At 39.7% G+C, this 14,039-nt stretch overlaps 1 protein-coding gene across 1 annotated transcript in view; it reads right to left on the bottom strand.

The window, feature by feature from the left end:
* The window catches only part of PPP1R1C (protein phosphatase 1 regulatory inhibitor subunit 1C), a 54,234-nt gene that overhangs the window by 25,403 nt on the left and 14,792 nt on the right, over positions 1 to 14,039 (bottom strand). Inside the window, 2 exon segments of the mRNA XM_026853202.1 lie at positions 4,552 to 4,612; positions 6,469 to 6,506. Coding sequence (XP_026709003.1) covers positions 4,552 to 4,612; positions 6,469 to 6,506 — 99 coding nt within the window.

Genomic DNA, 14,039 nt, shown 5'->3' with positions numbered 1-14,039 from the left:
AAAAGTACCTTTCACCTCTATGGGGTAAGACTTTAATTATGATTTGATGGCAGCTAATTGCAAAGGTTGTCCAGTTAACACAGAAAGTTGCGGGAACTTTCTTTAGAGACTGCTGAAATCAGTAGGATCTTCATGATGATCTAAGTAGCCTCTTGCTGGGTGAACTAGGGTGAGTGAAGGTTTCCTATTTTCCTGACCTCTAGCACACCCATACCAGTAGATTCACTGTTAATGAAATCCTCAAACCACTCGGGAATGTGCACTTCCTTCACAGGGGGAGACCTTGATGGTATTTAAATAGCTGGTAATATTAATAGCAATAGCTTGTAGATAATGTGGAGACTTGGGAGCTCTAGGGAGATATGCAGGTTTGGGAACAGCTCAGGCTCTCTTCTGTTTGCCTTTGTAAATCCTGCTTCCTGTCACTTTAGTCTGCATTTCCTTTCAAGGATGAGCTGAGATATTAAACAAAATGTGACTATCTAAGTAAAAGGAAACCTGCCTCAGTACAAAATACGCCTTGGGATCAAAAGCTGTAGCTCTGAGACTCAAATGTACACTTTTGATTTTCAGGTGGCAATGAGATGCTAAGGAAACACCATTACTTGGCCTAAGCGCAATCTGCTTCTGCCATGGCAGTCTATGCTGCCTTCCACTTGGTCCATCTCTACCTGGGAGGGTTATCATTCCATTTTAAACTTCTCTGGTGAGCGTGAGGTGAAAAGGGTGAGAATCCAGCAAGACTTCCAGGGGCTCCTCTAACCCACTGATCAGAATAATGAAGATATCTCTAAAGATGCTATTTGTGGATGGATGGATGGATGGATGGATGGATGGATGGATGGATGGATGGATGGATGGATGAATGGGTGGATGGATGTTTGTGCTAAATTGGATGGATGGATGGATGGATGTTTGTGCTAAATCAGTTGGACTGATACAGAAGAAAAGGACCAAAGGATTATTCTTGGTTTTGTCATACAGAATGAGAAACAGGCCTTGTACAATGACAACTGACTGGAAAAGATAGCCCTTAGTTAAAACTGGTGACTATTCAGATTGAAAAACCTCTCTCTGGCTGTTTTTATGCTTTTTCATAGGGAGCTTCAAGCCAAGCTCCGCACAAAAAGAAGAAAAGCTTAAAATGAAAGAAAGTGATGGAGCTCAAAGTTCAGCATATTAGAGCATTGGAAGTTACAGAAGGATGAGAAAATTTGAAGTTCAGACATAAAAGACCAAGAGTAACGGAAGAAAAAGTGACACAAATGGGGGAAACAGAGGTGATGAATCCTCAGTTAAGAGCGCTGCTATACCTAGAAAAGATGTGACAAGCAGTAAAACACAACATACTAATTTGGTTTACTCTTCAGATACTGACTTTTGCCACTATTGCATGCTACATAATAGCGTGGAATTAACAAAACCTAGTGTAGCAGGGTTAGAAAAAGAAATATTTTTGAAAGCAAAATGGAAGACCTCTTTGACATCCATTAGGTTTGGTAATATAACACTAACAAGAACACTGCACTGAGCTGTTATCTGGTTTTCTGTCTGATTCGCTCTCCAGATTACCACTTAAATCAATAGTTCTCACATTGATTTTTCCAGCACACTGTATTCCAGTAAAAAGAACAATGCTCTGAGATGAGTCAGCTATTTGCTTGTCTGTAGGGACTCTGGTGCATTTTTGTTTAGGAAAATAAAAGCGGGAGCCAAAGTACACATAAATATATAGTAATAAGAACCTGCCTGTTGCACCATAACGTGACACGGGCTCTGCAGACACATGGGTTTGCTACAGCATGCTGCAGCAACTACAGACCTGCCTCAAGCTAGAGCAAGCCATTGTAAGGAGAGAACCAAAATACTTTGGGGGCAATCTTAGACAGATAATAAAATCGCTATGGCGGAGGGGAAAAATACGCCCACATTTGATCAAGAAGCTGATCTCCATTTATTTACCATGACATATAGAACCTTGGCAGTACTGCATTTTCATTTATTTCATATATTTTCATGCATTTGCATAGTCCATGTAACATGTACTACAATCCTGGTACTGTAACTAGTCATCACTTTTGTCTGATGTTGCTTTTACTCCTTTTAACCATGTTAACAATTTCTTAATTTGTTTGTAATCACAACACAAGAGGTTCATTTATTCTTGCTTTCTCTCTCTTGCTTAGCTATGAATTCATGAAACCAGCAACATTTCTCACACAGCGTTGTAATTATTTCAAGAAACTTGCAAGGAGTGCAGCAAAAATGTTTTCAGCTCAAAGAAGAAATCATAATCTCAGGAGCTACTTGGAGATTTGGTGTCAGGCTGAAATATGACTATACTGACAGTTTCTCTTGGCCACCTCTCTGCTGCAGGTACAGAGCAGTGCCGTGGCCCCCAGTTTCTCCCACAGCTTTCCGCACACAGCTGCTGTCTCAGCTTCCAGGCTCTGCATCCACCTGCAAGTTTGGCTTATTTCTGAGACCTTTGAGTTAGCAGCAGCTAAAAACTACTAAAATGTCAGAAAAAAAAATAATGAATGAAAACGTTTGCCCCTCTTTTCTACTACGAGTTCTGGTTTACGGAGATTTATTGTCTCCATATTTGAATGCAAATTACCAGATTACAGTCTATCCCACCTTTCATTAATAACAGACCCAGAGGATATAGAGCAGCCAAAAAGGGTGTAAAGGAGAGAGGTTCAGCATTCAGAATCTCATTCTTTACTGTATATTGAATATCATATTGTGAATATACTGAGGGAGAAACATCCTGCAGGAAACAAACATACGCAAGGCTGTGGGAATAGTGTGCCGTTATGAAGCCTGTTATTCTGAAAATACTGCTTATATTGTTATCTTCTACTGCTATAAAACTAGAATAATTTAAATCATTACAAAACCTCTGTATTTCTCAGTAATGCTTTCTTAGCACTCGTTGCTATGTTTGCCTCCTAATCTCTTGGCGTAAACAAAATAACATTCATGTTTTCATAACAATAAAGAGGAAGAGATAATGAATATTCTACTTCCAATCATTTTTAAATAAAAAGGACAGTATTTATCATGGTTACAGTATCGTAAATCTGGACCAATCCAGCTTGTTTACAGGAAGGGTTATCAATTTCCAGGTATCCACCTGTGAATCTGGGAATACTGTGTAGTTTAGGGTGTTGAGGTATAGAGGAGAGGCACTTTGTGCTGCGCTTTGTTCTTTTCAACGAGATACTTCAGGTTAGTTGTGATTTATCTTGAATCACATACTTGCATACTGTTCCCTGGGAATTAAGTTGATGTGGAAGTAAACTGTGCTAGGTACTTGCCCAGGTCTCGGCAGGGTATTAAAGGTAACACTGAGTAGGCTGCAGTCCTTGAGAGGAGATATAAGGACCTGTTTTACAGGGCACTTCATTTATGCAGTGTTTAGTTTAGGCTTGTGCAGCAAAATAATACAGCAGTGAGATCAATAGATATTATTGCTACCCATTCAAAGCTTCTTCATTCCACAAATTGTTATAATTGACTGTAATGAGATTATTTCTAATATCCAGTACACAAACTTTATCCCATTTTGACAATCAGATAGTAAGTATGTGGCACCTGAGTGATGTTTTAACTGTTGCTAGGACAAGCACTAGAGAACTGAAGCTACAGGATGAGATACACAGAACTGGCTGATACAGCAAATTACTTAATGACAGCAGCAGTATTTTTCACACAACAAATCAGATATCCTACTTTTTTTTTTTTTCCCCAGGTAATAAATTGTGTTAAGGAGAAGGAATGGAAATTAAAGATATTCGTTATCATGAGACACCTGGCAGGATAGCCTTTGGTCTGCAGCCTGAAAAATAATGCTGCGCTGACAAGAGGCAGTTGGAAGTGCTGGTGAATCACTATAGATCTTGCTTCACTGCAAGCACCAGCAAGTCAAACTCTGTTGAGAGTCATTTGAGAAACAAGGCCTAAATGTATTTGCTCTGATCGCAACTCATATTCCTGCTGCTTTGACGTTCATTCCTGAAAAGAGTGTAAGCCCCTTAAACATTTACCAAGATTTCTCATTTCTCCTGATCTACTCAGACCACAGTTTTGGTTATTCTTCTTCCTACAGCTGCCTGGAAAGAGAGGCAGAATATATGGGAGTCATTTAAAGAAGAAACAGACAGCTGTATGGGGCCAGAATTGATAAAACTTATGTATTCAATGAGTTCTCTTCAAAGTTTGGCATTGAACTATCTGTTACATTGAACTAATGAAAGTATCAAGATTTTGTAAAAAAAGAAGTCTGCTTTTTTTTAAAAAAAATTGCCAGTGCCGCAGGATTCTGTGGTGAAGACAGATGATCAGTACCAGCAGACAGTCAACGCCAGAGAGTCACTCTGAAGTGTGAAAACAGCGATGGTTAAGCATGACCCCTCCGCAGACACTGCTCACAGGCAGAGCCCTTGCTCAACCCCCCAGTGTTTTCCCTGCCAGAGGGGACCTGGAGCTGCGGCGGGTGCAAGGGTTCCACACCCTGCCAGGGCAGAGACAGTACCTGCACAGTACCTTTGAGGGCAGGCGGGGTGAAGACGCTCTGCTTCCTTTGCTTGGGAGATGCGCTCTGGGACTGGGGAGGGACAAAACAGAGACAGGCAGTAAGAGACGGGCACAGGGAGAGTTTTCTGGTCATGGCAGCTCCAGGTCTGGCCCCACAGATGCTTTCAGAGGGTGCACACACCAATCTGAGAAGTTTCTAAGAACATGATATTGCATAAATCTGATGCCAGCTCCTGGGCTTTCATGAACAGAGGGAAAACTAAGATTAGATGGACAATATATATGTTTAATGGACAACATACATGTTTAACGGACAACTTTTGTGGCTCCCAGGCAAAACGGACCCAGTACTGCTGAAAATTACCCTTGTCTCTAAAAAAATATTGTTAAGCATAAAATTAAGATAGCCTGTGCTTTTAACAGTCTATGTAACTGGTTCTCATAAGGCAAACAAATTTTTATATATATTAAAATAGTTGTAAGATTTACATCAACTGATATTCCTGTTAAATACAGTGTAATGAATGTATATGTGTACATATATGTAGATATATAGAACATGTATAGGTAAGGTTGTACTGAAATTATTAATATATTAATATCCAGATTTTTGCATAAATAAATGGAAGATCCCTCCCGATTCACCTTTTCCATATATTCTAAAATAATAATTTCAGCAACCAGTCACTCAGCCTTTAACTGGGCCTGATTTAAGTCATATATTTAGAAACAGATAAACTTTTTATGGCCCCCAAATCACATCTATGTACAAATATTTCAAAATAATGGTAGCCAAATTACACATAGAGTAACAGTAGTATAATTATACCGATGTATAATTAAGCAAAAACTAACTGGAATACATTCCAGTGTTAAAGCAGAGCAACTTTTGCAAAATGAAAGCCGTTAAATTGGTGTCCATTATATATGAACATGAAAATATGTCCAGATACAAAGAATAATGACACTACATAAGGTCACACACATAAGTAGCATCATATCACATTCCTAAGAAAAAGGTTTAAAGAAGTTATATTTGGTCATAACGATGTTGCCTTTTCACAAATATTTGCTGAAAATGCCTCTTTCCCTGAGTACTTTGACTTGTATATAGTCTGTGAATTTTAATAAGATCTATTTCTTCAAGGAACATTTAAGACATCTCTTAAGAAAACTACTTTCGTGCAGTATGGCCAATCCTATTACCCTACCTTATCACAATGGATGGAATAATAACATTTATAAATAAAATATTGTCTTCTTTTGAAAGAGAAAGCTATTTATAAACACTGTGGGATAGGTTGTTGATCCTCGCCCCAGTAAATCTTTATGAGTCTGTATTTGAGTCCAAATTTGAACCAATCAATACCTCCTACTGCTATTTAAAGCACTGCCTGCTTCTTCTCTGAGCAATGGGTGAAGGAGAAAAAGATCAGGGAATTGCAGGAGCTGTGCAAGGGGAGGTTGGAAAACAAGATTGGAGGAGCTGACTTGTAACTATTCTGCAAACAACATCAATGCACTGACTGTTGTGGGCTTGGCAAATGACGGGCAGAGGAGTTTGCAATGTTTTTGTAGACCCGAAGCGATGCTGGATGAGGTGAGCTGGCAGGGTCACCTTGGGCCAGGTTTGCTATGATTTGCCAGGGCATGGCATCAAGGCAGAGGCGACACTTGCCTTTCCCAGTTCCCTGCTACAGGGAGAAGGGAGAGCCGTCAGAGCTGAGACACAACACAGCTTTACACAGCCCTGGTTTGAAAGCAGTGAAAGGCTGTGTTACAGAAGATGGCATGACAACGTAAAGAAAAACATTAACATTAAGGACGTAAAGAAAAACATTAAGGACGAAGCAGCGAGTTTCAAAGGGGTTTTAACCATAGACCTATTTTAAAAATAAACATGTTTGAAAAAAAAAATTCACTTACCTCTGCCTGTGACATGTTTGTTCTCTTCTCATCTTTTTCTAGAGGATGAAAACATACGGAACGAGAAATGTTAGTACAAAAGCGTTTCTGAGTGCTAACCCCCGCAACTCTACCCTGAACCCTACAGCATTATTGTAAATAAGAAATTACCCTTCTGATTTACAGCTTTTCTTTCTCTTTTTTGTGTCTGAGAAAACCAGAGGCCCTGATTAGCATTTAGACATAAGCACTGTGTCTAAAGCACTTAACTCCCATTTTTTTGTCTGTGAATTAAGAGCAAGCAGTGGAGTGCCTTTAGCAGCAGGTCCTTTGGCCAGGCTCACAGCAGGGCTCTGCGCTCATCAGTGGCTGTTGGGAGAGGTGGCTGCTTTGCTGGGGGACCGCACTTGCTTCTATAGTCAGAAAAGGCTTTGTTGCCAAATGGTGTGCAGCAAACCCACAGAGGGCTCTTATTGAACCTAAATAATAACAGCCACCTCAGCTCAGATAAGTTATTAACATGCCAATACTGGTACGGAAGAGCACCTAACAGTAATATGTAAAATTAGCAACCCAAAGTTTAACAAAGACTAATTTTTAATCTTAAAAGTTTCATGACATTACTGGACTGATTTTTTTTTCCTGGAACTGCTTAAATTTTTGCCTTAATTTGTTCTGGACTATAGGCAAGACAGAAATGGGCAATACTAGAGATTTCTAATGACAATAAGTGTCTCTAAGAACCTGTCTGAACAACTGAGTACAATTGTATAAAGCAGAGGAGGGTCAAGGATCTTCCTACCCGTTGCACTTAACCAGTTTTCACATAAGATTATTTTTCTACTGTTATCTCGATGCAGTTAATGACCAGAAAGTGCCTGTCTTCTGATGATGATTTCCCAAATATTTGATGAAGATCATGTTGGACCTTCGATGTGCAGTAGTTTGGAGCTTTAAAATAAAATGCCATTAAAAACAGACATCAATCCCTCACTGTAGAAACACACCTTCTAAAATTTTCCACCTGCAGATATCACTGGGCAATTTCACTGACGTGTGACAGATCTGCAAATGTAGGTCTGAGGGAAGAATTAGGTCAAGGCAATATCACTTTATCTAACTTTTCTAGACATTGGCTGCTTGTGGTGTGCTGTATGTAAGGGGATGAGCCCGTCCAGACAGATTGTATTTGTATTCTTTATCATTGTATCTGTGCATCCTGCAAACAGTAATTGACTTACTGGATTTTTTCAATGTATATATTTCCCATTACCTTTATATGCAAGACATTCAAATGATTTATACTAGCGATTAAAAAGTGTAGCGGAAAACAGTGCTGGTTACTGTTTTCCGTGGTCCCACAGATACAGAATTAGACAGGACAATCAGGAAGCCAGTTCCTGCCATTAACATTTGTATGAACTTTGGTAAGGTGACTAATCTCTTCCTTGACTTCCTTACCTGTAAATAAGCATAGCAGTGCTTATTTAAGTATAGCGGTGCCTATTTGCCTTTGTAAAGCACTTTGGGGTATGAAGATAAGCTGGCTAAATGAGTGATTATTTATGTGCTTGTAATCTCTCTTATTAGTTGTATAACAGACAGACGCAGACTTATGATTCAACATTGCATTTATTATTTTAGGATCCTGGATTTAGTTTGGAGACTGAAATGTGAATAAATCGGGAACTGTCAACAGAGAACAATGATGTCCCGTTCCTTCCTGAAACTCTAAAGTTGCCCAGATTAAAAATATATTTTGTAAAGCCAAGCTGAGGCTTGCATAAGGAACAGAACTTCAATCAGTAGCTTCATCAGGTTTCAGGTCTTGTTCCTAAGGATGTACACAACTCTAACCCTTTGGGCTTGCACACTTAGTGCTCTTAGTGGGGTGACACTAAACCTACAAGAACCAGAAAGTTTCCAGCCCTGCCTTCCACCCAGCAGCACTTATATGACAGGCAACTCTGGGAACAAGAACTGGTCTGTATGGAGTTAGAGAAACCATTCATATCCACAGGGCAACTAGTGCCAGTAAATAACAGCAGACAATGTGGAAATTTAAGAATGACTTACAAAATCACACAAACAAACAGTTTTTCAAATCCAGTAAACAGAGATCAGAAATGAACCTAAAGGAGCAAAAGAGACAAACTTGAGGACATGAAGTTTCAAGTGAGTTGTGAGACGAAGGGAAAGGGAAAGCTGGCTGGAGATGCAGTTTGGCCAATAGTACGTTTTGGCATGCATTTATTTTTGAGGACAAAAAGACCGTTTATTTTTGACAGCAATTTTGATGGATAAGACTCAAGGGAGAGTATACATTTTTAAGAAGAGGTGACAAGGAATAGGAATGAGAGAAGCTGAGGTCCCTGACTGCCATAGACTGAGGCAGAGGATAAGAAGTAAAATATTCTTTCTGTAGAGGAGAAGGAAAAGATGAAAAGCAATGGGGTCATGGAAGGGAGATAGAAGTGCTTGTGTGTAGTTAAGGTAATAATGAAAGACAGGGGCAGTGGCATTGTAACAAAAGGTAAAGGGGAATTTAGTGGTGACGGAGAGCAGAGCTGGAGTGCAGTGTGGGCTGGAGCTCAGTCAAGAACTCTCTGCCTGGAGAAATACTTAAAGCCATATTGGTCTAAGTGAAGGATTACATTAATACTTGTGTGAACATTCTTCCTTGGACAAATAGTGTTTTTTCCAGTGTAAATTATAATGCTTTGAAAGCAATCTAAATAAATTAATGAAAGCATATTCTTATAACAGTCTTACTGAGAAAATGCCCTTGTGACAGTCAATGCATGTACAAATCTATGTTCTCACTACAACAGGTCAGTTCTCCCATAAGGAGATTCCACACAGAAAATCTTCATGACAGCAAAACTTACGATGACAATGGAAGTTACAAGGTAAAAAAAAAATTAAAAAATTTAAAAAATAATCTCTTAGTTATTGCAAATCAGACATATCCATCTACAGAAGTCAAACAAGCCATGCATTTCCCACCCTTGAATCCCTCTCAAATCCATTGACAATTATAAACTGAATTTCTTTACTGAACTCTGACCATAAATTCTTCTTGAGAGGTGTCAGGAAATAATCTGAAACTAAATCACAAATATCAGACTGTGATATCAATTGATTCACAGGGGAGAATGAATTCCCTGGTTTCCCAACATGCTTCAATTCCCATTGACTACTGTGCAGTCAAGATCCTGCTCAGAAAAAATCATAGTTATACAGAATGAGAAGTTTCCTTATCAGGTTTATAACTAGGCAGATATATTGCAGAGAACATGAATTCAAATGATCAACTATTTCTCTTCTACATGAAACAAAACCCAGGCTTTCAGTAACAACTTCTCCCTACAAGTCTGCTCTCTTTTTGGGGCCAGGAGGAAAGACGACTTTTTAATGATGCTCCATATTCTTTCCCTCACAGAACATAATACAACTGCACTATATTCCTAATCTGAATTTCACCAATCTAAATTATTCTTGGCTGCTCTAATTAGCTAACAAGGATCTAACTGCTCATGTAATGTCTTGACAGTTTTTTGTTTTAAATTGGTATAACAGAAATCATATGAAATACTGCTAACAGATCTGTAGACACCCAAGTTGCTGGAAAGTTGCAGTACCTAAAAATAAGATTGGAGTGTTTTTGTAGCTGTGCTGAGGAAAAAGCAATTGAGGACTTCCCCCTGTCCTGGGTGAATAACGTGTCACGCTAGTGTGACCCTTACCTCATGTAGACTGGACTAGCACCTGGCAAATAAACCGACTATCAGGCTTTAGTCAGTGTTCTCAGGAAGAGAAATGGTCCATGTTCATCGAAGAAAAGTTCAGTCTAAAGGATATTTCCACCAGTCCAGATACATACACAGATTCTCTGAAGTGAACCCCTAGTTCTTCAAGAAAAGACACTTCTGAAAGTCCAGCTACCTGCACAGACCCCCTTTCAGCATTAGAGCTCTATGCTTTAATCTTTATCCAGTTTAAAATCTCATCCACTCACAGGAAAACCTGCAAGATTTGGCCTGGCTATAATTGCTGAAATATGGAGAAAGAAACGCCAAGGGATTTTGCTCTTGTTAGCAGAGCTCTTCTGAATGTTTATTAGCACATGCACCCAGCCAAGCTGATGTAATAAGCTGAGCTACCCCAAAGGTGTCATTATATGAGGTCAGAAAAGAGCAGAGTGGAAGGAGGCTGGTTATAGCCAGGATGAGAAGCACTTGCTGTTGATCGCTTTTTCCATGAATCTCCACTGCTGTGCAAATGGCATGACCATGCTGGGGGAAGCCTTGTGGTCTTTTTAAAGTAAGATCAAAATTTATCCGCCTCTCTTCTCCCACTGAATAATGTTAATGCTCTTGGAGCAGCTATGCAGGGCAAGAGTTGACCTGTTTTAAAAGACTTGGCCTCTGATATCACCCATGGGCTCTGTAGTGGAGTCATCCGGAAAAGGCTTATCTCATCCAGCTAAGTACCCTGCTTTCTTTCCCCTTGGCAAGAGCAAATAAAAGCCTTTTCCGTAGGGTTTCAGTCAGGCACTGGAGGATTAGAACAGGTCAGAGAGGCCAGCTGTTACACAAAACAAACTCGGTAAGAGGCCGGTATAATTGTTGGAGAAAGCTTCTTGTAGACAGTTTGGAATTTTCCTTGGGAAACCAAAACTGAGGGGTGTCAGGTAAAAATCACAGGGATAGGGATTTGGATTTGGTTGGGTTTTGTTGTCTAAATTTTCCCTTAAAAATAATACACATGATACTCTTTCACTGATACGCATGATACTCTTTCTCAGATAGTGGAAATAGCCCATGAGCTGCATGCCTCTAACAGGTTTTAGTTAAAGAATGATTTAAATAAGAATGGTTTGAATCTGAAAGAAATTAGCCCGAAGAGAAACTTCGAGGACACAATGTCACTGTCATTCTAGAGCCTCCTTATAATCCTGCCCCCACCTCTGTATAAACAGTGCCACTGAAGAGAGCAGTAGGAGCATGGATCCAACCTTTCACATGCAAACTCTAGTGCAGGACACTCCAAGCTAGAGACAAATCAGATAATGCTACCGCTAGGGAATAGTTCAGCCAGTTTAATTTTATTTCACTAGTTTTGATGAAATGCCTCCATGGCCAAACAGTACTACATCCATGAGCAATGGTTTCTCTCTCAAAAAATGTGAAGGAAGTGAATCAGTTGATGACTTCTGATCAATATGCTCAATGATGACATACAGTTGGAAAAGGAAAATAAGTTTCCTGGCTCTGGCTCCACTTAGCCATCTCCTGTAATGAAGAGGAGGGGGTTTCTCTCCTCCTGCTGTGGGGCTGGGGGATGTTTGCGTGCTTGGGCAGCAGGCAACAGAGCTCCAGTCTTGCTGTGTGCTAGTTGTGCGACAAGGCAGATCACCTGTTTCAAAACCTCACCCTTAAATGGCACAGACCCACACAATTTTAGGAACCAAGAAAAGAAAATGATAATTTTCCAAATAATTCTTCATTCTTCTGTCACTTAGTGGCAGGATGTCCTGAAATTTTCTGAAAATTTGCTTTCAGTCATTTCATATTTCAATTTCTTCACCTGTAAAATAAGGATATTTTTAAATCTACCAGCTGGCCTCACTGGTGCTTGGCCACCACTGTTGTGTTTGCCATTGGTACTTGTAAAACAAGCTAATTGAAATCTGATTTAGAAATTGCTTGGTATAAAGTTACTTGGGTTTTATGGTATCAAAACTACTTTTCCTTTCCTCCAGAAGACAAAATAAGATTAAAAAAAAAATTAATGCTATGTTTTTGCCAGAGTTCTAACTACACATTGCCAGACCAGCTAGAATCTCATTGCTTTTTACTAAACCACTGAAGTAAGAAAAGGAAAAAAGTCCAAAAAGACAAACGTAAAAAAGTGCTTACGTAGTTAATTGTTTGACTTCTGCTTGCTGGTTTTTATTTGCCTGTATCTATCAATGAAAACTTGATTACGGGTATAGATGTAATTACATTTAATTACAGAAAAATATCCTGGTAAGCCCTCCTGGCGTGAGTATATGTTTCTGAAAATCTTCACACTGCAAAAGCACCTCATTAAACTCCAGTATCCCAGCTGCTGCGGTAAATGTAGCTGGAGGGTCTGCTCCCCTCCTCAGACAAGCGCTGACAGGAGAGTTGGGTGCATTGCGGTGCTGCTGCATCTCACTCACTAATCAGCATCTGAATTACTGCCTGGCCCTTTAGGGAGCACTAATAACAAGATTTGTATAGGAAATACTAATAAAAACATAGGGGAGAGGGGAATTTGCTATATACACAAGCATTTGCATGCTTATTCTATCAGGCATTTGCAGTTAAGGTATGTAGCATGGGAAAGGTCTCACTTTAGCCCAACAGCATCGTCACCAAGAAACCTCTCATCACTCTGGCTCAGAGATCATAGCATAGCTTTTCCCAAGTAGCTCCTGACTTTGATGTCCAGCCCTTTACAGTTCACTAAAATGCCACAGGCCGGATGAATCAGCTGTCTGGACATTTAAGATTTTATTTTCAGGTAAATTAGCCCATTTATATTTACATAGCTCTGCATTTCTGACCTTCGGAGTAGGGGCAGCAATGTCCTTTGTTAGACCAAGGGTGCTCAAAGTCAACCTCTAAATGGAAAGAACGATCATCCTTTTCCTCCCAACACACGCAACAGCATCTGATCCAAACAGCATCTGTATCTCTGAAAGTCATACAGACAGTATCCAAGGACCCACTTTCAACAGCACAGCCTTAAGATTATGAAATAAAACCACCTTTCATAAATTACACAGATCAACATTTCTTTAAAACATACATTCTGGGACCATAATCTGGTTTGGAAGAAACTGGAGACATTACAAACCTCAAATGTGAATCTAAATGTATTTGTTTACATCGCACAAATCTCGGAAGGGAATTATAGCGCCTGATTCACCACCTTGTTATTCCAGTTTCATGCCAGACCCATGGAAATCATTCTAGTTTCACTGGCATTAAATATATAATAGACATAAACAGAATATAACAGTGATGAATCAGGTCTGCAGCCTTACCACAGAGCAGTCATGAATTATTACAACAAGCACAAAAAATCATCCCTCTCTTAAGCATTTGTTTTCAACTTTTCGTTCTCCCTCCCTATGATACCTGCTAAATATAAATATAAAACAAATTCTAAATAAATAACATAGATCAAATATAACTTCCCAAAATATACATTGGAAGATAATCCAAATTTAATACTTTATTTTCTCCCTTCTTAGTAAGAAAGACTGAGTTGTTCTGTCTGCCATGTCAGAGTTACACAGCTGCCTGACTCTGTGGCCTTCCAGCTTCTGCCAGCTCTGTAGGGCTTTTTCTGATACTGTCCTGACCTTGAATGACAGAACAGAAAACACGCTTCATGGAAAAACCTGTCATGAAAAAATCCGTCCATGCAGAAATTTCTTCTCCTCATAGCACAGGAGGCCCTGTCCTGTAGTCCGGCTTCGTGAGGGGGTCAGGTGAGCAAGGAGCGTGGAGCAGATCTTCCTGACGTGAAGTGCCTCATCCATCACATGGGGATGA

Source organism: Athene cunicularia (genome assembly GCF_003259725.1).
Source record: "Athene cunicularia isolate RWA chromosome 7 unlocalized genomic scaffold, athCun1 chr7_part2, whole genome shotgun sequence".
Classification (NCBI taxonomy): domain Eukaryota; kingdom Metazoa; phylum Chordata; class Aves; order Strigiformes; family Strigidae; genus Athene; species Athene cunicularia.
The sequence above is the reverse complement of the archived record's forward strand: the minus strand, read 5'-3'. Positions and strand labels throughout refer to the sequence as shown.